The sequence below is a fragment of the Entelurus aequoreus genome, linkage group LG27 (assembly GCF_033978785.1).
Source record: "Entelurus aequoreus isolate RoL-2023_Sb linkage group LG27, RoL_Eaeq_v1.1, whole genome shotgun sequence".
Taxonomy (NCBI): Eukaryota; Metazoa; Chordata; class Actinopteri; order Syngnathiformes; family Syngnathidae; genus Entelurus; species Entelurus aequoreus.
Window position 1 is genome coordinate 16,400,461 of NC_084757.1, and position 26,339 is coordinate 16,426,799.

General features: G+C 40.6%; 1 protein-coding gene across 1 annotated transcript; it reads left to right on the top strand.

Annotated features, from left to right (window-relative positions):
- The first annotated feature begins 11,703 nt into the window (after positions 1 to 11,703).
- slc10a4 (solute carrier family 10 member 4) lies at positions 11,704 to 24,255 on the top strand. Its single transcript, XM_062039118.1, has 3 exons — positions 11,704 to 12,311; positions 16,020 to 16,230; positions 23,497 to 24,255. The coding sequence occupies exons 1-3, from the start codon at positions 11,857 to 11,859 to the stop codon at positions 24,019 to 24,021; spliced, it is 1,191 nt and encodes a 396-aa protein (XP_061895102.1). The 5' UTR covers positions 11,704 to 11,856; the 3' UTR covers positions 24,022 to 24,255.
- Positions 24,256 to 26,339: the final 2,084 nt, after the last annotated feature.

A 26,339-nucleotide genomic window follows, 5' to 3' on the forward strand; every position in this document is an offset into this window, starting at 1 on the left:
CTGTGGCGTTGGTTGTTTAACATGACATACTGTGTGTGTGCGTAGTAACACATTTTAAGACTACAAGTACACAAAACAAATAGCATCCCCCAGATATAGCACAAATATGCCCCCTAGTGGCTTTGTGCAGAATAAGGGATGATGTTAGTGCAAATAGACAGCTATAAAATCTGATTTTTTGAGAGGAAAAATGCAGCTTTCCATAATTGAGAAACTTCAACGTAATGTACGAGTTTCCACAAACTTTGAAACACAAGTTTGTGTCTTCAACGAAGTGCACAATCATTGAAATGGATTCAAGAACCCTGACGTAAGTCGTTTTATAAACACTAAAGATGATTTAGTCTTCCAGGAACCCAATGCACGTGTTTTCACAACTACTCAACTTTTTATTTATTTATTTATTTTAATTTGTTTTAAATTTTTTATTTTTATAATGTCCTGCCCAGCTTCTCGGGCAAATCATATAGCAGATGTAGATGCCCATATCGGCTGTTCAGATTTACTTTACAAAAGAGAAGTGTAGGATACTTCTCTTGTTGCCTTACTTGTATTTTGACTTTATTAAATGTATTTATATTATCATTTGGTGCAGCCGGGCCGGAGCAGGAGGGGATAGAAAGAGAGAAAAAGGAAGACAGAGGGGGGAATTGTGGGGACAAGAGGGATTAGACAGAGAGACAAAAACAACAACAGCAAACACAACAACAACAACAACAACAGAGCAACATCAGCAAATACGACATGTACAAATATGATGGTAAAAGTAATAGCAAATAAGCAGTTAGCGAAAAAAAATTAAAAAATACAGAAATGACAATGAGCATTATTACACTAAAAATGGAGCAATATGAATACCAATAAAAATAGTGCTATTGATAATAAACAATACCAGTACTTTACCTTTATTATCAACAATACAATTGTTCAAATGCAACAATACATATACGTAATGATAACTTGAGATACGAAAGAATGCAGAAAAATGGAGGGGAAGAAAGAGAAGCAACCTACATTAACCTTGTAGATTGTTATAGTAACAATAGGTTAAGCTTTTTCAGTGTGCCATGTGTTATACCCAGTTTACCCTAGGGCAACAACGTTAATATATGTTTGATGAAACGTGATTATGTGCATGAGTGTATGTGTGCATATGTACTTGTATATGTACAGTATGTGTATGTGTGCTTGTACAGTGAATATATATGTACAGTATGTGTATATGTGTGTACAGCGAATGTATATGTACAGTATGTGTATACAGTATGTGTGTTTGAACAGTGAATGTATATGTACAGTATGTGTATATGTGTGTTTGTACAGTGAATGTATATGTACAGTATGTGTATATGTGTTTGTACAGTGAATGTATATGTACAGTATATGTATGTGTGTGTTTGTACAGTGAATGTATGTGTAGTATGTGTATGTGTGTGTCTGTACAGTGAGTGTATATGTACAGTATGTGTATATGTATGTTTTTACAGTGAATGTATATGTACAGTATGTGTATACAGTATGTTTGTATAATGAATGTGCGTGTGGATGTACGAACTTTGAGTGTGTAAATATGTACTGTATTTATTTGTATATGTATGTGGGAGCGTAGGTACCTATGTATTTCTGTATGTATGTGTGTGAGTATATGTGAATTTGCATGTACAATACATTTGACTCCCAGTGTGTGCGGGAGCCAGAGTACGGCCCCAGCCTCCCCGAGAACCCATCCCACAAACAGTAGGTGTGGTGCCCAGGGAACCAGGGGCCACCGCCCCCACGCAGCCAAGCCGGACAGCGACAGGAACCCCAGAGCCTGGCCCACCGTGCCGCCCACAAGGGCCAGCAGCAGGCCGCAGACAGACGCACCCGGCAGAGGACAAGGCACGAGAAAAGCAGGGGGCAGCCAGACCCCAAGCCAGCGAGAGACCACACCCCACACGGACAGAAAGGCGGGACGCCCCGCCCGAGGGGCCCGGAGACCCCCCGCAACCGGACGGGAAGACCGCCCCCGCCCCACCGGCAACAGGGCCCCCACGACCCCCCCACCCCCACCCCCGGAGAGCGCGGCGAGGCCAGCCCACGGCCACCCCACCCAAGCCGGCCGCCACAGGACCACCCAGCACGGGGCCACAGGAACCACCCACCCCACCCGCAGGGACCCCAACGATGGAGATGGAACAACCAGCAACCGCCCCGCCGAGCCCCCCCCCTGAGGTAGGGGAATAAATAAATAAAATAAATAAATACATAATAATAATAATAATATTAATAAAATATATTAAAAAAATAAAAATAAAAAAAAAATAAAAAAATAAAAAAAAAAAGGAAAAAAATAAATAAATAATTAAATCTATTTATAAAAAATAAATAAATAAAAAAATTTAAAAAAAAGAATTAAAAGAAGATCACAGACATGCTGACACACAAGGTCGCTACCCCAACAACTGGCCGACTCGCAGCACCTCGGAATACCCTGCAGCACCAAGCCACCACAGTAGACGCAACTACTCAACTTTAGCGTACAAACTTTTGTATCTTTGTTGTTTTCACAACTACTCAACTTTAGCATACACACGTTTGTATCTTTGTTGTTTTCATAACTACTCAACTTTAGCCTACTCACTTTTGTAACTTTGTTTTCACAACTACTCAACTTTAGCGTACACACTTTTGTAGCTTTGTTGTTTTCACATATACTCAACTTTAGCGTACACAATTTCGTAGCTTTGTTTTCACAACTACTCAACTTTGGCGTACACCCTTTTGTAGCTTTATTGTTTTCACATATACTCAACTTTAGCGTACACAATTTCGTAACTTTAGCGCACACACTTTTGTATCCTTGTTTTTACAACTACTCAACTTTAGCATACACACTTTTGTATCTTTGTTGTTTACACAACTACTCAACTTTAGTGTACACACTTTTGTATCTTTGTTGTTTTCACAACTACTCAACTTTAGCGTCCACACTTTTGTATCTTTGTTGTCTTCACAACTACTCAACTTTAGTGTACACACTTTTGTATCTTTGTTGTCTTCAAAACTACTCAACTTTAGTGTACACACTTTTGTATCTTTGTTGTTTTCATAACTACTCAACTTTAGCATACACACTTTTGTAGCTTTGTTTTCACATACTCAACTTTAGCATACACAATTTCGTAGCTTTGTTTTCACAACTACTCAACTTTAGCGTACACACTTTTGTAGCTTTGTTTTCACATATACTCAACTTTAGCGTACACAATTTCATAGCTTTGTTTTCACAACTACTCAACTTTAGCGTACACACTTTTGTATCTTTGTTGTTTTCACATATACTTAACTTTAGCGTACACATTTTTGTATCCTTGTTTTCACAACTACTTGACTTTAGCGTACACACTTTTGTCTCTTTGTTGTCTTCACAACTACTCAACTTTAGCGTACACACTTTTGTATCTTTGTTGTCTTCCCAACTACTCAACTTTAGCGTACACATTTTTGTATCTTTGTTGTCTTCACAACTACTCAACTTTAGCGTACACACTTTTGTAGCTTTGTTGTTTTCACATATACTCAACTTTAATGTACACAATTTTGTAGCTTTGTTGTTTTCACAACTACTCGACTTTAGCGTACACACTTTTGTCTTTGTTGTCTTCACAACTACTCAACTTTAGCGTACACACTTTTGTAGCTTTGTTGTTTTCACATATACTCAACTGTAGCGGACACAATTTCGTAGCTTTGTTGTTCTCACAACTACTCAACTTTAGCGTACACACTTTTGTAGCTTTGTTGTTTTCACAACTGCTCGACTTTAGCGTACACACTTGTCTCTTTGTTGTCTTCACAACTACTCAACTTTAGCGTACACACTTTTGTATCTTTGTTGTCTTCCCAATTACTCAACTTTAGCGTACACATTTTTGTATCTTTGTTGTTTTCACAACTACTCTAGCGTACACACTATTGTATCTTTGTTGTTTTCACAACTACTCAACTTTACCGTACACACTTTTTTAACTTTGTTGTTTTCACAACTACTCAACTTTTGCGTACACACTTTTGTAGTTTGGTCTACTCATGTTCTGTTGCTTTAGCGAGAAAGGGGATTTTAGTGAGTATTCACTGACTAGTTCACGACTCTTACGACTAATTTTGAATCCTTGACAAACAATGTGTACGTTTTATTGTAAACATCAAAAACAATTGAGTCTCTGGCGAACCCATTGTCTATTTTTGGAATCTTCAATGAGCAAAACTGTTTTCACGTACTGAATATTAGGGACAATTTCCAATTTCAAACCAACCGAGTGTACATGTTTTCTTTAACAGACCATTTTAGGGAAGACAAAGTACTCTTTGACGATCATACAAGAAATCAAATAATTTTGTACTCACAGACAATTTTAGGAAGGCTGATTACTTTTGAAGAAACCTTTTGTAAGAGGTAAGGTAAACATTCAAAACAAACAAAAAAAACAAGATGCTAAAACAAGACAAATGCTGGTTATAGAGAACACGCACACAGCAAAAACAATAAGTGGAGCAAAAAGCGGTTGGCTAATGTAAAGATTTTTTTTATTTTTATCAAGAACTAATACTAATGATATTAAACGACAGTAATCCATCATTTATTGTTGTTAATTGGTTCCACACCCGACCAAAATAAAAACATTTCCACAAAGTATGATTCTTATTAATAGATTGACGGCTTTTCTAAATATGCTTTTTATTATTCTTAGAGCCCTATAGACATGAAACATGATGATGATAGTCTGCCGCGAAATATAGTACAGTACCTTAGATGTATTAATTTTAGTTCATTCAGTCATTTTTATGTTTGAAAATGCCTACTTTAGGTCAGTACTTTTTAATTATTTTCTGTTACATTGAAAGAGTAAAATAAACCACCTTTTGTGTGTAATAATAGATGATAAAATGAATTGGAAATCTAATAAAAAAATATACAACATAAAGTGGCAAGAAATATGTCAATAATGAATAAAACAAAATATGTTCTGGACCAAAAATCACTCCATATTCTCTACTGCTCGCCAGTGTTACCATATCTGAGTTATTGTGGGAAAATAAGTACAAAAGTACAACTATTTACTTAGCATGTTACAAAAAAAGATCAGTTAGAATAATACATAATGAGTGTGGGGTCCCCCCACATCTGCGGCCCCCTCCAAGGTTTCTCATTGTCATCACATTGGGTTGAGTTTTTTCCCTGATGTCGTTGTGGCTTGTGCAGCCCTTTGAGACACTCGTGATTTAGTGCTTTATAAGTAAACTTTGATTGATTGATTGATACATACAGTGATTACAAATACATTGCAGGTAGAAACCACAGTTGACATACTTCACACAAAAGTCACAATTTATCTGTGATTGTTGGTCCAAAGCTAATGAAGATTTGGCAAAATGAGGGTAATAAGTTATTTTCTTGGTTGTTCAGTGTATTTTTTTTAACGTTTATTGTGCAGTCGGGTGCGTGTTACAGTTCCTGCTGGTCACGAAACACTGCAGGAATGTACCAGTAGAGTGCGCCAAGTATGGCTGCAATAGTATGTGTTCACAAAAAAAATTATGTTTTTTTGTAAGTTTATGAACTGGAATGTGTTTAAAACTATATACGGACATATTATTTTGGTTTATTTCCTCAGAAAAACTAATGTCAAAACGACAGCAATTGCATGCATTCGGGCAGAGCCGTCTTTGGTAGCAGTCATGGCGCCTGTTTAGTCGGCCATAATCTTTTTATACACCACTCTGGTGGATAGTGCACGCCCCCCAATTTGTCCTGTTTTATGTGTCAGGTAAACCACGACGAATGGGGCCTAAGAATCCCCTTCCTACTGTAGGTCATCAGCCAAGAAGAGCGTTTGCAACCCGTTTTAAAAACGGTTTCATCATGATTTTTACACCAAATAATAGTGCGAGAATCGTTCGAAATCGAGAATTGTGTTGAATCAAAAATCGATACTGAATTAAATCATCACCCTAAGAACCGGAATCGAATTAGAGATGTAATATCGGAAATTATCGGTATCTGTTTCAAAAAGTAAAATGTATGACTTTTAAAAGGCCTACTGAAATGACTTTTTTTTTTTATTTAAACGGGGATAGCAGATCCATTCTATGTGACATACTTGATCATTTCGCGATACTGCCATATTTTTGCTGAAAGGATTTAGTAGAGAACAACGACGATAAAGTTCGCAACTTTTGGTCGCTGATAAAAAAAAGCCTTGCCCCTACCGGAAGTAGCGTGACGTCACAGGAGGTAAGATTCCTCACAATTCCCCGTTGTTTACAATGGAGCGAGAGAGATTCGGACCGAGAAAGCGACGATTACCCCATTAATTTGAGCGAGGATGAAAGATTTGTGGATGAGGAACGTTAGAGTGACGGACTAGAATGCAGTGAAAGACATATCTTTTTTCGCTCTGACCGTAACTTAGGTACAAGGTTTAATTGGATTCCACACACTCTCCTTTTTCTATTGTGGATCACGGATTTGTATTTTAAACCACCTCGGATACTATTTTCCTATTGAAAATGAGAGTCGAGAACGCGAAATGGACATTCACAGTGACTTTCCTCCCAGTCATACTTGCCAACCCTCCCGATTTTCCCGGGAGACTCCCGAATTTAAGTGCCCCTCCCGAAAATCTCCCGGGGGCAACCATTCTCCTGAATTTCTCCCGATTTCCACCCAGACAACAATATTTGAGGCGTGCCTTTAAGGCACTGCCTTTGCGTGCCGGCCCAATCACATAATATCTACGGCTTTTCACAGACACAAGTGAATGCAAAGCATACTTGGTCAACAGCCATACAGGTCACACTGAGGGTGGACATATAAACAACTTTAACACTGTTACAAATATGTGCCACACTGTGAACCCACACCAAACAAGAATGACAAACACATTTCGGGATAACATCCGCACCGTAACACAACAGAACAAATACCCAGAACCCCTTGCAGCAATAAGTGTTCCGGGACGCTACAATATACACCCCCCGCTAACCCCCACCTCAACCCTGCCCCCCTCAACCTCCTCATGCTCCTCATGTCCCAAATTCCAAGCTGCTGTTTTGAGGCATGTTAAAAAAAATAATGCACTTCGTGACTTCAATAATAAATATGGCAGTGCCATGTTGGCATTTTTTTTCCATAACTTGAGTTGATTTATTTTGGAAAACCTTGTTACATTGTTTAATGCATCCAGCGGGGCATCACAACAAAATTAGGCATAATAATGTGTTAATTCCACGACTGTATATATCAGTATCGGTTGATATCGGAATCGGTAATTAAAAGTTGGGGAATATCGGATATCGGCAAAAAAGCCATTATCAGTCATCTCTAGTTCACATCTTTAATAACTGCACAACACTAAAAATGTTAAAAAATATGAGAATATATTGAGTAAAATAGTGTAGCGGATTTAGCAAGGACCTCAATGTAATACAGGAGCTATTTAAAGAAACAGTACCAGAATGGTGTTTACCAGGTAGAAGAAGTAATGTCCGCAGCTAAACATACAAAAACAGAGTATTCTGATAGCATTAAAAGACCAAACAATAATGCCCTCGCCTTCTAAACATGCTTTTATCAAAGAGGCTGATCTCTCTGGGAAATCTACGATGTCACCCGCAGATTTGCATCTGCTCAAAATTGCTTGGTGTTCAAGACTCATTTATCAGATTTTACTCGAATATGTTCTCTCTCTCACACTAATAGTGCACGGGAAGACCCATCCCTATTGAATGAAACGACTCAACGTGATTACATTTGGTAAAGGGCGTGCGCATGTACCAGGAAGTATAGGTGACACACACAAACATCATTCCTTCATTACATACCTGGAGTGTCCCATTAGTTTAATGGCTGTGTTTCAAGGGGAGGGGGGGGTGCGGCGGGGGCTTGACGACAGGCCTGAGTCACCCACCGCCGCAGCCCGTCCTGTCCTCCCTTGTCCCGCTCCAGACCGCCTGACGTCAGTGCTTTTTTTTATTTCCTGTGCTCGAGATCGCCGGCTGATAGCGCAGAGAGGGGCCCGGCTGCATCTGCAGACACACAAACATGTTAGATATGATTGACAACAACAAAAAAAACCAACAACACTGATGAGACATGTGATATTTTCAGCAGACACTTCATTAGGTACCCCTGCACCATCATCATAGTTAGGGATGTCCGATAATGGCTTTTTGCCGATATCCGATATTCCTATATTGTCCAACTCTTTAATTACTGATATCAACCGATACGATATATACAGTCGTGGAATTAACACATTATTATGCCTAATTTGGACAACCAGGTATGGTGAAGATAAAGTCCTTTTTTTTTAAATTAATAAAATAAAATAAGATAAATAAATTAAAAACATTTTCTTGAATAAAAAAGAAAGTAAAACAATATAAAAACAGTTACATAGAAACTAGTAATTAATGAAAATGAGTAAAATTAACTGTTAAAGGTTAGTACTATTAGTGGACCGGCAGCACGCACAACAATGTGTGCTTACGGACTGTATCCCTTGCAGACTGTATTGATATATATTGATATATAATGTAGGAACCGAATATTAATAACAGAAAGAAACAACCCTTTTGTGTGAATGAGTGTGAATGGGGGAGGGAGGTTTTTTGGGTTGGTGCACTAATTGTAAGTGTATCTTGTGTTTTTTATGTTGATTTAATAAAAAAATAAAATAAAAACTATACCGATAATAAAAAGACAGATACCGATATTACATTTTAAAGCATTTATCGGCCGATAATATCGGCAGGCCGATTTATCGGACATCTCTAATCATAGTGGCATCTGGTGTTGTCCCAATACCAATATCTTGGTACCAAAATTATTTGGATACTTTTCTAAATAAAGGGGACCACAAAAAATTGCATTATTGGCTTCATTTTAACAAAAAATCTCACGGTACATTAAACATATATTTCTTATTGCAAGTTTGTCCTTAAATAAAATAGTGAACATACAACACAACTTGTCTTTTAGTAGTAAGTAAGCAAACAAAGGCTCCTAATTTAGCTGCTGACATATGCAGTAACATATTGTGTCATTTTCCATTCTATTATTTTGTCAAAATTATTAAGGACAAGTGGTAGAAAATGAATTCTTAATCTGCTTGTTCATTTACTGTTAATATCTGCTTACTTTCTCTTTTAACATGTTCTGTTAAAAAGTAATACCAGTAATCACTTAGTCTTCCGTTGTTTGGATGCTTTGAATTAGTTTTGGATGATACCACACATTTGGGTATCAATGCGATACCAAGTCGTTACAGGATTATACGTACATTGGTCATACTCAAAGTCCTCATGTGTCCAGGGACATATTTCCTGAGTTTATAAACATAATATAAGTTTGAAAAAAACAAAAGATGTGATGCCAAAAAATATCAACGTAATCATAGTAGTATCGACTAGATACGCTCCTGTACTTGGTATCATTACAGTGGATGTTAGGTGTAGATCCACCAATGGCGTTTGTTTAGAGACCGGTACATACCGGTACGTTTCAGAGGCTGTATAGTACCAAATATGATTCAATAGTATTAATGAGTACTATACTAGTACCGGTATACCGTACAACCCTAGCAGCATCCAAGCAATTGTGACTTTACAAAGATAGTACTAACAAGGTTTGTAATCATTGGTCCTCACTCATAATCAGAATATTAGAAACAGCTTCTTGCTGCAAGTTACTTATGAGTGCATCGATGTGTAAGATGCCTTTGAACATACACTACCGTTCAAAAGTTTGGTGTCACCCAAACAATTTTGTGGAATAGCCTTCATTTCTAAGAACAAGAATAGACTGTCGAGTTTCAGATGAAAGTTCTCTTTTTCTGGCCATTTTGAGCGTTTAATTGACCCCACAAATGTGATGCCCCAGAAACTCAATCTGCTCAAAGGAAGGTCAGTTTTGTAGCTTCTGTAACGAGCTAAACTGTTTTCAGATGTGTGAACATGATTGCACAAGGGTTTTCTAATCATCAATTAGCCTTCTGAGCCAACAAGCAAACACATTGTACCATTAGAACACTGGAGTGATAGTTGCTGGAAATGGGCCTCTATACACCTATGTAGATATTGCACCAAAAACCAGACATTTGCAGCTAGAATAGTCATTTACCACATTAGCAATGTATAGAGTGTATTTCTTTAAAGTTAAGACTAGTTTAAAGTTATCTTCATTGAAAAGTACAGTGCTTCTCCTTAAAAAATAAGGACATTTCCATGTGACCCCAAACTTTTGAACGGTAGTGTATATATGTACAGTCGCAATCAAAAGTTTACATACACTTGTAAAGAACATAATGTCATGGCTGTCTTGAGTTTCCAATCATTTCTATAACTCTTATTTTTTTGTGATAGAGTGATTGGAGCACATACTTGTTGGTCACAAAAAACATTCATGAAGTTTGGTTCTTTTATGAATTTATTATGAGTCTACTGAAAATGTGACCAAATGTGCTGGGTCAAAAGTATACATACAGCAATGTTAATATTTGGTTACATGTTCCTTGGCAAGTTTCACTGCAATAAGGCGCTTTTGGTAGCCATCCACAAGCTTCTGGTTGAATTTTTGACCACTCCTCTTGACAAAATTGGTGCAGTTCAGCTAAATTGGTCGGTTTTCCTGACATGGACTTGTTTCTTCAGCATTGTCCACACGTTTAAGTCAGGACTTTGGGAAGGCCATTCTACAACCTCAATACTAGCCTGGTTTAGCCATTCCTTTACCCATTTTTGAGGTGTGTTTGGGGTCGTTGTCCTGTTAGAACACCCAACTGCGCCCAAGACCCAACCTCCGGGGTGATGATTTTTGGTTGTCCTGAAGAAGAATTAAGAATTAAGGTTTTAGAATGGCCTTCCCAAAGTCCTGACTTAAACGTGTGGAAAATGCTGAAGAAACAAGTCCATGTCAGAAAACCCACACATTTAGCTGAACTGCACCAATTTTGTCAAAAGGAGTGGTCGGCTACCAAAAGCACCTTATTGTAGTGAAACTTGCCAAGGGACATTTAACCAAATATTAACATTGCTGTATGTATACTTTTGACCCAGCAGATTTGGGCACATTTTCAGTAGACCCATAATAAATTCATAAAAGAACCAAACTTCATGAATGTGCTCCAATCACTCTATCACAAACAAATAAGAGTTGTAGAAAGTATTGAAAACTCAAGACAGCCATGACATTATGTTCTTTACAAGTGTATGTAAGCTTTTGATCGCGACTGTATATTCATGAAGAGTGCAGTATAATATGCAGTATTTGGTAAAGCATGCATCCGTGCGTAAAATGCGCACACACGCTTTCTCTCGCTTCATAAAAGAAAAAGCCGGACAAAAGCAACCCGCGCGTTTTCCAGCTTGGTGCACTTTTTGTAAAGAACCCACGCTTCGCACCGACGGCGACACTTGCTGCTTTCAGCGCAGTTTCTTTTTACGCATGCGTAAATGTAGCGTTGGTTTTACTAAAAGCAAAATGTCATCCTGATGAGGTGGCTCATGTTTGCACAAGTACTGTAAAGCTCCGTCCTGACGCAGTACGCGGTTTGATTGACGTTGTGGTGCTGGGTGAGGGAGGCGGGGGGGCTTTTTGCGCAGCTATAAAAGTCCCGCCGGGACGCGAGGGATTGGTTCTTTTCTTTCTGGTACTGAGAAGCCCCCGCAGGCTGAGTGTGGACGCTCGCAGCCTCAAGAGCCATGGCACCGTCACGACCACGACCCTGTGCGCTACACTGACAAAGCCCACCCAGCCGTGCGTAATCGTCTTTACGCACATCTGTTGCTCACAAGAGAGGCTCTTGTTGCGCCATGGATAACTCCAGCCTAACGCCGGGAGACTTGACACCCACACCGGACGCGGAGTTAAAGGTTTTCCCCGCGGTTCACCCTTCCGCCGCAGCCGTGGCGCTGATGGCCGGCGCGCAGCCGTCCGAGTCCCCCCTGCAGCTGGTGCCAGCCTTCTGGGACTCGCCGCTCAGCCACGGCATCAACGTGTTCGTGGGCCTGGTGCTGTGCTTCACCATGCTGGGGCTCGGCTGCACGGTGGACGTGAGCCAGCTTGGGGAGCACATCCGGCGGCCCATAGGCGTTCTGCTGGCTCTGGTGTGCCAGTTCGTCATCATGCCCCTGGTGGCCTTCCTGTTGGCCCTGGCCTTCTCTTTGGACGACGTGGCCGCCATGGCGGTCCTCCTGTGCGGATGCTGCCCCGGGGGGAACTTGTCCAACATCATGTCTCTGCTGGTCCATGGAGAGATGAACCTCAGGTAGGGACCCCTCCCATACTAAAAACCCTTATATATTTGCTTTTGTTTAATTTATGCTTTTTACAGAGTATTTTTTTCCAATATTCCTACAAGCACCTTTAAAACAAAGAGCTCCTCGTTAGGGTGATGAGTGAGCTGGAGCCTATCCCAGCTGACTTGGGTGGGGGCAAAAGGTGGCATTCCATTCACACATGGACAATTTAGAGCAGGGGTATGACAAAGTAACCACTTGTTTTGATAATATATATTCTTATTAATTAATTAATTAAATCAGATTAATCACATTTTAAATTTGTATTAATCACAGGTTATTACTCACCTGCATAATTTAAATTACCTTAAAAAAAGTGAAGTGAAGTGAATTACATTTATATAGCGCTTTTTCTCAAGTGACTCAAAGCGCTTTACATTGTGAAACCCAATATCTAAGTTACATTTAAACCAGTGTGGGTGGCACTGGGAGCAGGTGGGTAAAGTGTCTTGCCCAAGGACACAACGGCAGTGACTAGGATGGCGGAAGCGGGAATTGAACCTGCAACCCTCAAGTTGCTGGCACGGCCACTCTACCAACCGAGCTATACCGCCCCAGCAAAAAAGCCATCAATCTGTCAATCCTTTCCGTGTCCGGGCCAGGTAAGGTTCCCCGTGTTGAGTCAAATTAAGCCGCAGGCTCCACTCCTGGTGGTGCCCTTCCGTCAATTCCTTTAAGTCCTCGATTAATGGACACAAATGCATTTCTATTGTCAGAATGCGATAGAGGACATTTTTTAAAATGTGTTACTTGAATGCACTACATTTATGTGTTCAAAACTTGCTACTAGATACATCCAAAATCCAATCAGGGTGTGTTTTGGAGTGGGCACACCATTCGGAGTCTGCAGCTTTGCATTGTTGTATGCATTCACCTGATCACTGACCGTAAAGTCAACTGCGCCGCCTTTCAGGCAACCACCTGTGGTTTGGGTAAAGGAGCATGTACTGCATATACACTACCGTTCAAAAGTTTGGGGTCACCCAAACAATTTTGTGGAATAGCCTTCATTTCTAAGAACAAAAATAGACTGTCGAGTTTCAGATGAAAGTTCTCTTTTTCTGGCCATTTTGAGCGTTTAATTGACCCCACAAATGTGATGCTCCAGAAACTCAATCTGCTCAAAGGAAGGTCAGTTTTGTAGCTTCTGTAACGAGCTAAACTGTTTTCAGATGTGTGAACATGATTGCACATGGGTTTTCTAATCATCAATTAGCCTTCTGAGCCAATGAGCAAACACATTGTACCATTAGAACACTGGAGTGATAGTTGCTGGAAATGGGCCTCTATACACCTATGTAGATATTGCACCAAAAACCAGACATTTGCAGCTAGAATAGTCATTTACTACATTAGCAATGTATAGAGTATTTCTTTAAAGTTAAGACTAGTTTAGTTATCTTCATTGAAAAGTACAGTGCTTTTCCTTAAAAAATAAGGACATTTCAATGTGACCCCAAACTTTTGAACGGTAGTGTATGCACGATTAATGCACACATTTTTGTGATTAATCACATAAGTTGACTCATTATTTTTGACAGCCCTACTTATAATATATATTATCCTTGGAAATTATTTATAATCATTAATATCATTCTTTACGACAGTTATCATTATCAACTAAATCACCCCTTTTGAGGGCGTTAACATACTCAAAAACTTACGTGCGAGTCTTGAGAGCGTGGAGAAAAATGCCAGAACGCACACAAATCCTCAAAGACCAATACTGGTGTAAGCCGAGCAGTTAGTCAGCCATTCTCGTTTGCAGGTGCCAATTGGGGGGATAGTAGATGTATTTCAGGTTTTTTCCCTATTTATAATTGTAATGCAGGGTAGAACGGTGGAAAAGGGGTTAGTGCGTGTGCCTCACAATGGGAGAGTCCTGGGTTTAGTCCTCGGGCTTGGCGTCTTTCTGTGTGGAGTTTGCATGTTCTCCCTGTGGCTGCATGGGTTCCTACCGGGTACTCCGGCTTCCTTCCACCTCCAAAGACATGCAGCTGGGGATAGATTGATTGGCAACACTAAATTGTCCCTAGTATGTCAATGTTGTCTGTGTTGGCCCTGCGATGAGGTGGCGACTTGTCCAGGGTGTACCCCGTCTTCCGCCCGAATGCAGCTGGGATAGGCACCAGCTACACCCGCAACCCCGAGAGGGACAAGCGGTAGAAAATGCATGGAATATAGAATACAGTACACCTGGAAAATCTACAGCACTTCACTTTTTCCACATTTTGTTGTTACAGCCTTATTTCAAAATGGAATAAAGTATTTTTTGTCATCAAAACTCTAGACACAATAAATACCCCAAAATGACTAGAGAGAAGATTTCTTTTTAATTTCGTAAATGTATCAAAAATTAAAAAAAATACATATACATAAGTATTCTCAGCATTTGCTCAATACTTTGTCGATGCACCTTTGGCAGCAATTACAGCCTCAAGTCTTTTTGAATACGAAGCCACAATCTTGGCACACTTATCTTTGGGCAGTTTCGCCCCCATTCCTCTTTGCAGCACTTCTCAAGCTCCATCAGGTTGGATGGGAAGTGTTGGTTTTCATTACAGGATGTCTCTGTACATTGCTGCATTCATCTTTCCGTCTATCTTGACTATCTCCCAGTTTCTGCCGCTGAAAACGAACCTCACAGCATGATGCTGCCACCACCATGCTTCACTATAGGGATGGTATTGTCCTGGTGATGAGCGGTGCCTGGTTTCCTCCAAACATGACGCCTGGCAGTCACGCCAAAGACTTCCATCTTTGTCTCATCAGACCAGAGAATTTTCTTTCAGATGCATTTTGGCAAACTTTTTTTTTTTACTAAGAAATGGCTTCCATCTGGCCACTCTACCATACAGGCCCGATTAGTGGATTGCTGCAGAGATGGTTGTCCTTCTGGAAGATTCTCCTCTCTCCACAGAGAATGCTGAAGCTCTGACAGTGTGACCATCAGGTTCTTGGCCACCTCCCAGACTAGACAAAGATGAATGCAGCAATGTGCAGAGACATCCTGGATGAAAACCAATGCTTCCTATCCAACCAGATGGCACTTGAGGTGCTGCATAGAGGAATGGGCGAAAATGCCCAAAGATAGGTGTATCAATATTGTGGCATCGTATTCAATAATACTTGAGGCTGTAACTGCAGCCAAAGGTGCATCAACAAAGTATTGAGCAATGGCTGTGAATACTTGTGTACATGTGATTTTTTTTTTTAAATACATTTGTAAAAATTAAAAAAAATACAACTTTTTACATTGTCATTTTGTCTTTATAGAATTTTAAGGACAAAATGAATGTATTCCAGTTTGGAATAAGCCTGGAACATAACAAAATGTGGAAAAAGTGAAGCGCTGTGGATACTTTCCGGATGCACTGTACGTTAGGGGCTAGTAAAAAGTTGTTCCTTTGGCCGAACTTTGGACACACATCATTGTGCGTGTCCAAAGAACATATTTTTGGGTTGTGCAATGAATCCAGAGCACCAGGAGAAAACCCACGTAAGCATGAGGACAATGTGAGGGTATCACAGAGGAGAAGGCTCTTTGACGGGATAGGTTTTGGATAAGGTGCAGACAGCTGAGGGTTGCGGAGAGATTCGTGTGAAGTGATGAGTTAATTTCTTTTTTAAGATTCCAGTTTGTTTAGCCATCAACTAAGTGCAGGTTTCCTCCACAGCATCATCATGACCATCTCGTCCACGCTGCTGGCGCTGGTCCTGATGCCGCTGTGTCTGTGGATCTACAGCCGCGCCTGGATCAACACGCCCGTGGTCAGCCTCATGCCCTTCGGCGCCATCATCCTCACCCTCTGCAGCACGCTCATCCCTATCGGCCTCGGTGTGATGCTGAGGTACCGCTACACGCGCGTGGCCGACTACGTCCTAAAGGTAACGTTAGCGGGCCTGATCTAATGCTAATGTCATGTAACGATGTGTGGAACTAAGAACAGCAAAATATGAAATAAAGACACTGTACTAAAAACACTAACAACGTGCATTAGTTAGTTTTTACTGTCCGTTTCCTTGCTGAGTCTCGTTTTCGTAAAGTAGTCAGCACACCCAACATCCAGTCGTACACGAGCCATTAGACGTCTTCGAGGCCATTGGAGAAAGTTCACAACAAACTCCTCCCTTCTCACAACACACAAGGGATTCAGCGTAGTAGCATGCCTGGGAGCAAATAAAAAATATAATTTAAGTAGCCGTTGTCGTAATTTGGGTTGAATTGCTCTTTCTTGTCTCCCTGTTGTCTTCTCTGACCTCACGTTTCTTCCTATTATTAACATAAATTGGATTTAGGATTTTGTTTACTGATTTTTCTATTGCGTCTGAATGTGTTCCAAGACCCTGTGACTGGTTCAGACACCACATTTGGATGTTATTTGTAATTATCAGATTTGGATGACTGCAGACATTTAAAAGCTTTTGTTCGTCTTAAACGGCGTGGAAATGCATCACCACTTTGCAACGTATCACATTACAAAGAATAAAATGTACGTCTTGTTGGGATTGACAGGTTTGCTATTAATTTTTAGAAATAAGAAAGAATTGTTGCTAGAAAAGTAATTATCTTATCCTCTATGTTGATCACAGCCACTAAGGGGCATATTTGCATGCTAAAAGCCAAAATAACAAACTTCTCTTTGGATAATGACAATAACCAAAATTGTAAATATTTTTGTGGTTTAGGATTCCACCCCCTCGCATATTTATAGATATTTGCTTAGCTTTAGATTGCAAATAATTCGTTTTTTCATGGTAACCTAAATAGGAATGGGTACTGATTTCGGTATCTTTATAGGCACCGACCGTATTGTGACGGTACTTCCGGGTATTGTTTCACGTAAAACCAAACTGTGCCATATTTCGATACCTTTGTTGCACACGACGTCATGTCAGTTTGTAATGCAGACAAACACTTGGCAGGCAAACAAGCACTCAGAGCGGACTCAGCCAAACTGCTTCTAGGTAATGTAGCAATTATCCATGGCAACAAAGCAAGTATGCCTGATAGAAAACACTTGAACGTACAGTCAAGCTTCACTTTTCAAAATGTGTCAGCTCGAAGCTAATTTACATTGGACTTGCCATAGACATGCTACCGATTAGCGATTTTACATGGCGATTTAAACAACTCCGATTTTGGTCATCAAAACTACAACTAAGATGCATGTTAAAATCAAACATTGAGTGTGTAGCAAGTACAATACTTACAGTATTAACATTTATTAGGGCACAACATAAGACTAAATTCAGCCTAATGGCAAAGACTACTCCCTGACTAGACAACACACAGTAGCCTATACACTATTTAAGAGGTCTTCAATGTTTCCCAGCCCAAACGTCTTGAGAGATGGAGCTGGGACCCTTTACTTATATAAAATTGCATTTTATATTTATGATTAGAATGCAAAGGTTATTATGTGCTGCATCCATGAATCCAGCATAGGGCACTGTCTCACAAGTCAATTGACTCAACATGTTCCAACAGGAAGATGCTTTGACAAGACGTGGTGTTGTGGAACTACACGTTTTAATACTGTACAATACTGCATGCCTGTAATTTAGTATGTGTCCATGCACAAAATTTGTCTGATTTCTCAGATAGTTCAGCTCTAAATAAGACTCCTACAACCCACGGAAACGCCTTAATCCGATCATGTTCGGTTTTTTAAAAGTCGGATTAACACACCTGGATTATGCGATTGGAAACCAGGTTTCTTGAGGGGGTGTGTGCGGCCGGAGAGGACCCTTTGTATCGCGCATGGGCCGGCCTCAACGCGCGGGATACAACCTGGAAACAGATACCATTCAATAAAACATAGCAACAATTGTAATGAAGAGGAGACTGCATAGATGGTAAACAAAAAAATTAACGGACAATTATTTAAGAAGGTAAAAGGAAGTGTAAAACGGACTCCCGAACAAAATGCGAATAAAATGAAAGATGATGAAGCAAGTATATTACAGGCGAATAATAAAGTGTAGACAAACATCTTCACGCTGCATTTCTGCACCCAGACTGATTAACAATAACTCTGTATTCCGCACAACTGGCAAGATAGTCGAGAACAATAGCAACCTTCCTCTGGAAGACTATCAGTCGGGGCACAAACTGTCTTTTCCTTCAGATTTAAAGCTCCTTCCATCAATCCACAGAGCCTTTTGAATTAACTTTGAGACATTCAAAAGTTTTTATTTCCATGATTCTCCGGCCGAAAATTCCTTCGAAAAAACTCTTCCGCCAGTCTTTCTTTGCACTTTACCTGCATCCGCCCCGAGACAGACTGCAGAGAGTGGCCAGATCAGCCGAGCGCACCATCAGAGGTGTGCTCCCAACCATCTGCAACATCTACACCAGGCGGTGTAGATCCAAGGCCAAGAGGATAGTGAGGGACTCTAGCCACCCAAGCAACTGCCTCTTCTCACTGCTGCAGTCAGGCAAGCACGACCGGAGTCTCATGGCCAACACGGAGAGACTCAGAAGGAGCTTCTATCCCCAAGCCATCAGACTGCTCAACTGCACCGCTGATTAACACTTATCACAATTGCACAAAACCGCACGCACAAGAATCAATCAATCAATGTTTATCAATCAATGTTTATTTATATAGCCCTAAATCACAAGTGTCTCAAAGGGCTGTACAAGCCACAACGACATCCTCGGTACAGAGCCCACATACGGGCAAGGAAAAACTCACCCCAGTGGGACGTCGGTGAATGACTATGAGAAACCTTGGAGAGGACCGCATATGTGGGTAACCCCCCCCCCCCCCCCCCCCCCCTCTAGGGGAGACCGAAAGCAATGGATGTCGAGTGGGTCTGACATAACATTGTGAAAGTCCAGTCCACAGTGGATCCAACACATCAGCGGGAGTCCAGTCCACAGCGGGGCCAACAGGAAACCATCCCGAGCGGAGACGGGTCAGCAGCGCAGAGATGTCCCCAACCGATGCACAGGCTAGTGGTCCACCCGGGGTCCCGACTCTGGACAGCCAGCACTTCATCCATGGCCACCGGACCTATGCAACTCCCCCTCGCAAGGGACAGGGGAGAAGAGGAGAGAAGAAAAGAAACAGCAGATCAACTGGTCTAAAAAAGGGGGGTCTATTTAAAGGCTAGATTATACAAATGAGTTTTAAGATGGGACTTAAATGCTTCTACTGAGGTAGCATCTCTAACTGTTACCGGGAGGGCATTCCAGAGTACTGGAGCCCGAATAGAAAACGCTCTATAGCCCGCAGACTTTTTTTTGGCTCTGGGAATCACTAATAGCCGGAGTTCTTTGAACGCAGATTTCTTGTCGGGACATATGGTACAATACAATCGGCGAGATAGGCTGGAGCTAAACCGTGTAGTATTTTATACGTAAGTAGTAAAACCTTAAAGTCGCATCTTAAGTGCACAGGAAGCCAGTGCAAGTGAGCCAGTATAGGCGTAATATGATCAAACTTTCTTGTTTTTGTCAAAAGCCTTGCAGCCGCATTTTGTACCAACTGTAATCTTTTAATGCTAGACATAGGGAGACCCGAAAATAATACGTTACAGTAATCGAGACGAGACGTAACGAACGCATGAATAATGATCTCAGCGTCGCTAGTGGACAAGATGGAACGAATTTTAGCGATATTACGGAGATAAAAGAAGGCCGTTTTAGTAACACTCTTAATGTGTGACTCAAACGAGAGAGTTGGGTCGAAGATAATACCCAGATTCTTTACCGAGTCGCCTTGTGTAATTGTTTGGTTGTCAAATGTTAAGGTGGTATTATTAAATAGATGTTGGTGTCTAGCAGGACCGATAATCAGCATTTCCGTTTTCTTAGCGTTGAGTTGCAAAAAGTTAGCGGACATCCATTGTTTAATTTCATTAAGACACGCCTCCAGCTGACTACAATCCGGCGTGTTGGTCAGCTTTAGGGGCATGTAGAGTTGAGTGTCATCAGCATAACAGTGAAAGCTAACACCGTACTTGCGTATGATGTCACCCAGCGGCAGCATGTAAATACTAAAGAGTGCAGGGCCAAGAACCGAACCCTGGGGAACTCCGCACGTTACCTTGACATAGTCCGAGGTCACATTGTTATGGGAGACGCACTGCATCCTGTCAGTAAGATAAGAGTTAAACCCAGACAAGGCTAAGTCTGACATACCAATACGTGTTTTGATACGCTCTAATAAAATATTATGATCGACGGTATCGAAAGCGGCGCTAAGATCAAGAAGCAGCAACATAGATGACGCATCAGAATCCATCGTTAGCAATAGATCATTAGTCATTTTTGCGAGGGCTGTCTCCGTAGAGTGATTTGCCCTGAAACCGGATTGAAAAGGTTCACAGAGATTGTTAGTCACTAAGTGTTCATTTAGCTGCTGTGCAACAATTTTTTCGAGAATTTTGGAAATAAACGGAAGGTGGGAGACCGGTCGGTAGTTTACCATGAGGTCAGGATCGAGGTTAGGTCTTTTGAGCAGAGGATGAATAACCGCTTTTTTGAATGCTAGGGGAACAGTACCGGAGGAAAGTGATAAGTTTATAATATTTAACACTGATGGACCTAATAATACAAACAGTTCCTTGATAAGTTTCCCAGGAAGTGGGTCAAGTAAACATGTTGTTTGTTTTATCCCACTTACACGCTGTAATAATTCCTCTAATGTTATTTCATCAAAAATAGAGAGACTATTTTGGAGGGCAGTGTCCGTCGTATATACAGTCGTATTTGTGTTAATAGAACCCAGTTGTAGCTGGGATGCGTTGTCTTTAATCTCCTTTCTAATGAGTTCAATTTTCTTATTAAAGAAATTCATAAAATCCTCTGCCGAGTGGGTGGAGCTACTGGGAGGAGTCCCTTGTTGGGTTAGCGATGCTACTATACTAAACAGAAATTTAGGATCGTTTTTGTTGAGGCGGATGAGATTTGAGTAGTATTTAGCTTTAGCTAAGGTAAGCATGCGTTTATAAGTTATTAAACTATCACTCCATGCTTGATGGAAAACCTCAAGTTTAGTCGCGCGCCATTTGCGTTCCAGTTTTCTACATGATAATTTATGAGCTCTAATTTCTTCTGTAAACCATGGGGTGCGCCTTTTAGGGGCCTTTTTTTGCTTTAGCGGTGCTATACTATCAATAATTTCGCGCAAGGCATCGTCAAAGTTGTTAGTGAGGTTATCAATAGAGCCGACATAATTTGGGAATGGTGCCATTACCGAAGGCAGTAGGTCAGCAAGAGTCATCGTTGTGGCAGCATTAATGTTGCGACCGCTATAGCAGTTATTATTATTATTAGCTTGTTGACAATGAGTCAAAACTTCAAATTTTACAAGGTAATGATCGGACATTACTTTAGTATATGGAAGTATCATAACTTTGGAGGTGGTGACACCCCTGACAAGCACTAGATCTATTGTATTACCGTTGCGATGCGTGGGTTCATATATTATTTGTGTAAGACCACAGCTATCAATTATGGTTTGGAGCGCCACGCACTGAGGGTCCGATGGGGTATTCATATGGATATTAAAGTCCCCCATTATGATTATATTGTCGGCGTGCGTCACTAGATCAGCAACGAACTCTGAGAATTCACTGATAAAGTCCGAATAGGGCCCAGGGGGGCGATAGATAACAGCCAGGTCGAGAGGTAGCGGTGTGACAGACCTCATAGTAAGCACCTCAAACGATTTATATTTATTATTTAAGTTAGGGGTAAGGTTTAAATTTTCATTGTATATTAGTGTGACACCCCCTCCCCTTTTAAGAGGACGGGCAATGTGCGCATTCGTATAGTTAGGAGGAGATGCCTCATTGACCGCAAAAAATTCGTCTGGTTTGAGCCAGGTTTCGCTAAGACCAATGACGTTAAGATTGTTGTCTCTAATGACCTCATTAACTAATAACGCCTTGGGAGACAATGATCTTATGTTTAAAAAGCCCATATTATAGGTATTGGGCTGTTTTGACGAGTTTTTGTTAAGATTATCCGTAGTGGCAATATTAACAATGTTGCGTTTATTATGCGTAGTGCACTTTAAATAGTTTCGACCATATCTAGGAATTGATATGACGGGAATTTTCCGATTGTTTGCTTGGTGCTGCAATAGACTGGACATATCATAATTTGCCACCTCAGAATCACTTTACTTACCACTGTAATTACCGGACTACAATACTCTTCATTCAATGACTGTAAATAATGTAAAAACAAGAGTATAAAGAAGTCATACTGTTCCATTACCTTTGTTCATACTACTGTCACTACTCTACTTCCAAAGAACTGTAGACACCTTAATATTTGTTGCTTCCTATACTGTATATACTGCTATACTATTTGATATTGCACTGGTACTGTATTTGACTACTGTACTTCTACTTGTACTGATACCTCTACCATAACTACTGTGACTTATTGTGCAACTTATTGTCTTGTAATTAATGTACATCAGAGCTATTCAAATTTTTGTATTTTTTGTATTAGATTTTGCAACTAGTGTTTGGATCCCACTGTACGCAATATCTGAAGAGCATGGAAAAAAGCATTTCACTGTGGTGTACTCTGCATGTGACGAATAAAACCTTGAACCTTGAGACATCCTTGGTAGTAGCGTCATGTTCGTAGCGCAATCCAGGATAATTTATTTATTCTGTCTGCAATTTAACATCAGCATACCCATTAGAGACGTAATATAAGTAATCTATGCCAATACTACAGCAGACATTAGTTAAAAGAAGGTTCCGCAATGCCTAGTGTGACGTCATTGGTCAACCAGAAAAGCAATTCAGTTATCCGCACTAAAATTAAATGATGTACGGGAGGCACATGGCGTATGACCAATAGTCGCATTTGAGAGTCTGCACGTAGGTGTGAAAATACAATAAAAAAACACAAACTATTTGAGAAATCAGAATAATTTAGTGCATGGAAATGTAGTCAGTGTTTTTTTACAGTATGCGTAAAACTAGATTTGAAAAGCATTCAATAGGGTGAGTATTAAATATAGTTAAATAGGCATCTTTATTCTTTTTTTTCGCCATTCACTGAGGGGTCTTAAACCCCTCAAAAAGCATAAATCTAGTGTTCGGAAGATGACGAGCCAGCTTAACAGCAGGAGCGTCCAGCTATGATGTAATTGATGGTCTCCTGTGTCTCCCCAGGCATCTCTCTGGTCCCTGCTCATCACCCTTCTCCTGCTCTTCATTCTTACGGCGGCCATGCTGGGCCCGGAGCTTCTCTCCACCATCCCACCATCGGTCTACGTCGTTGCCCTTTTGATGCCCATGTGCGGCTACGCGGCAGGCTACGGCCTGGCGGTGCTCTTCGACCTGCCGCCCAGCAGCCGACGCTCCGTCTCTCTGGAGACGGGCTGCCAGAACGTTCAGCTGTGCACCGCCATCCTCAAATTGGCCTTTCCGCCTCAGCTGATGGGCGGCATGTACATGTTCCCGCTGCTCTATGCGCTCTTTCAGGCGGCCGAGGCGGGCGTCTTCATCCTGGGCTACAGGTTGTACCGTAAGGGGGTGCTGCATAAGGCGGACCCCGTGCGGGACGGCGAGGACACGGACATAACGTACCAGAGATTTCAGGACGAGGACTTCGACGGGTCTTACGGTGCCGTGACAGTGAGCGACCCCAACACCATCATGTTGGACCCCTGTCCTCCGGATCCTACGCCAGTGTAAACAAACACATGATGAGGGCGGCGGCCATGTTTGTGTGACATACATTTTAAAAACAAACAGGACAATGATGCATGTTAATTGATGTTTTAAAAGCCTGCTTAAAAAAAAAAAAATTCATCACGCGTCACATCAAGTCTGTGAATGTAACAATCAGCCATTCTGTGTGGGAATGAACAAATAAATGTACAATATGTGTATATCAAATAATGTATGCAGAAAATTAAATATGTTATATAAAAGCACCTTTGCCTCCGGTGAGTCTTAATTTGGACATAGTACAGCTAAAACCTAAAAGAAATGCATTTTTGGACAGCATGTGAATCTTACAAAAACTCACGATTCTCGATACATATTTTTCGGTAATAAATTACAATTAAACCATTTCAAAACGGATTACAGGTTACAAAAGCTTGTTTGACATGTTTACAGCAAATAAATGGATTCAAATCTTTTTTTTTTAAATAAAATGTTTTGGGGAATTTAGAAAATCTTGAATCGATTCAGAATCATTATAAATATTCAAGAATAGCGACAAAATATGAAGACATTTGTCAGGCGGCCCTAATATTTTGTGCAATGTTCTAACAAATAGGAAGACCACATAGATTTACAACAATATTTCTTTAAGGGGAACTGCACTTTTTTGGAATTTAACCTATCATTCACAATCCTTATGTAAGACAAGAACATATGTTTTTCTTTTTTTATGCATTCTAACGAATAAATAAATGCGATCATAAGTCCTATGGGAGTAGATCTATTCTGCCTATAAACCCTGAAAAACATCCAAACACCTCCATTAAGGTTTTATATACATGCTGTAAGTATATATGTAATGTAGTACCGGGCACATTTATAATAATATGTACGTCTTTTGCTCATTTTGAGCACACAGCGGGGTGTTAACTTCAAAAACGCATCATAACATTCACTTTTTTTCTTCAACAATCACTGATTACTACTCACTGCAGACTTCATGAGAGCCAATAAACATAATGAAATATCACCTACTGTACAATGTCTGCTGTCATCAGGATGCCGACTGATATGATGTTCATATATTACCAATTAGATGAAGAATGACCCATAATGCTCGTAAAGAAAAGGGGGGTGAAACCAAGCATCTTTTCGTGTCATTCTCGCTATTCCGTGTCTAAATAATAATAATAATAATAATACTACCTGGGATTTATATAGTGCTTTTCTAAGTACCCAAAGTCGCTTTACATGTAGAACCCATCATTCATTCACACCTGGTGGTGGTAAGTTACATTTGTAGCCACAGCTGCCCTGGGGTAGACTGACGGAAGCGTGGCTGCAATTTGCGCCAACGGCCCCTCCGACCACCACCTATCATTCATCATTCAATTCACCGGTGTGAGTGGCACCGGGGGCAAAGGGTGAAGTGTCCCGCCCAAGGACACAACGGAAGCGATTTTTGGATGGTAAGAGGCGGGGAGCGAACCTGCAACCCTCAGGTTTCTGGCACGGTTGCTCTACCCACTACGCCATGCCGCACCACAAATTGGCTGTCAAAATGTACCAACATGTCAGATTACGTCCTCATCCTTCTAGGCATTATTTATGATCTAGAATAAACTTTCACGAGCACCAAGACGAGAAAGTAGCTCACCAGCCGGTGATGTCAACTTAGGCACACAAGCCAGTGATTACGGCACTGTTATAAATAGTTTGCCTGCGTTAGAGCTTATAATAATAATAATAATATCACTAATACTTGGTTATAATTCAAGTCACGAAATGTAAATTAAGTATTGTTGGCGCTTTTTGGATGTTTGTTTATTGGGTTTTATGGGCAGAATAGAGGACCTTCCATTGGCTCCTTTGTAAGGGGACTTTTATTTCCGAGTTAGAATGCATAAAAAAATACTCCTGTTATCTCGTCTTTCATAATGATTGTGAACGATAGGCAAAATTACAAAAAAAGTGCAGTTTCCCTTTAACAGCAAAATGGCTCGTGTAAAAAAAGCCTGAATACGCAGATGTTCAAGTGTAAAAAGAAGTTAAACACTATCAATACTTAAAACTTATAAAACATGCGAGTAATACATTTGGTGATGAATGACAAAGACGGTATTATTTTCTTTAACAAATAAGTTGCTGGTGCTAACACTGCTAATAGAGCGTTATGCTAACTTGTGCTATGTGTTTCCCCTGATCAGAGGTTCACCCCAAACTATTTCAAACTTAAATGTTTGTTATTAAACAATAAGTATAAGTTGAATGTCAGTCAATTGCGTTGTGTGAGAGTTCTTGTGCTGTTGTGAAACAAATTGTGCCTAACAATTTTCTCTGAG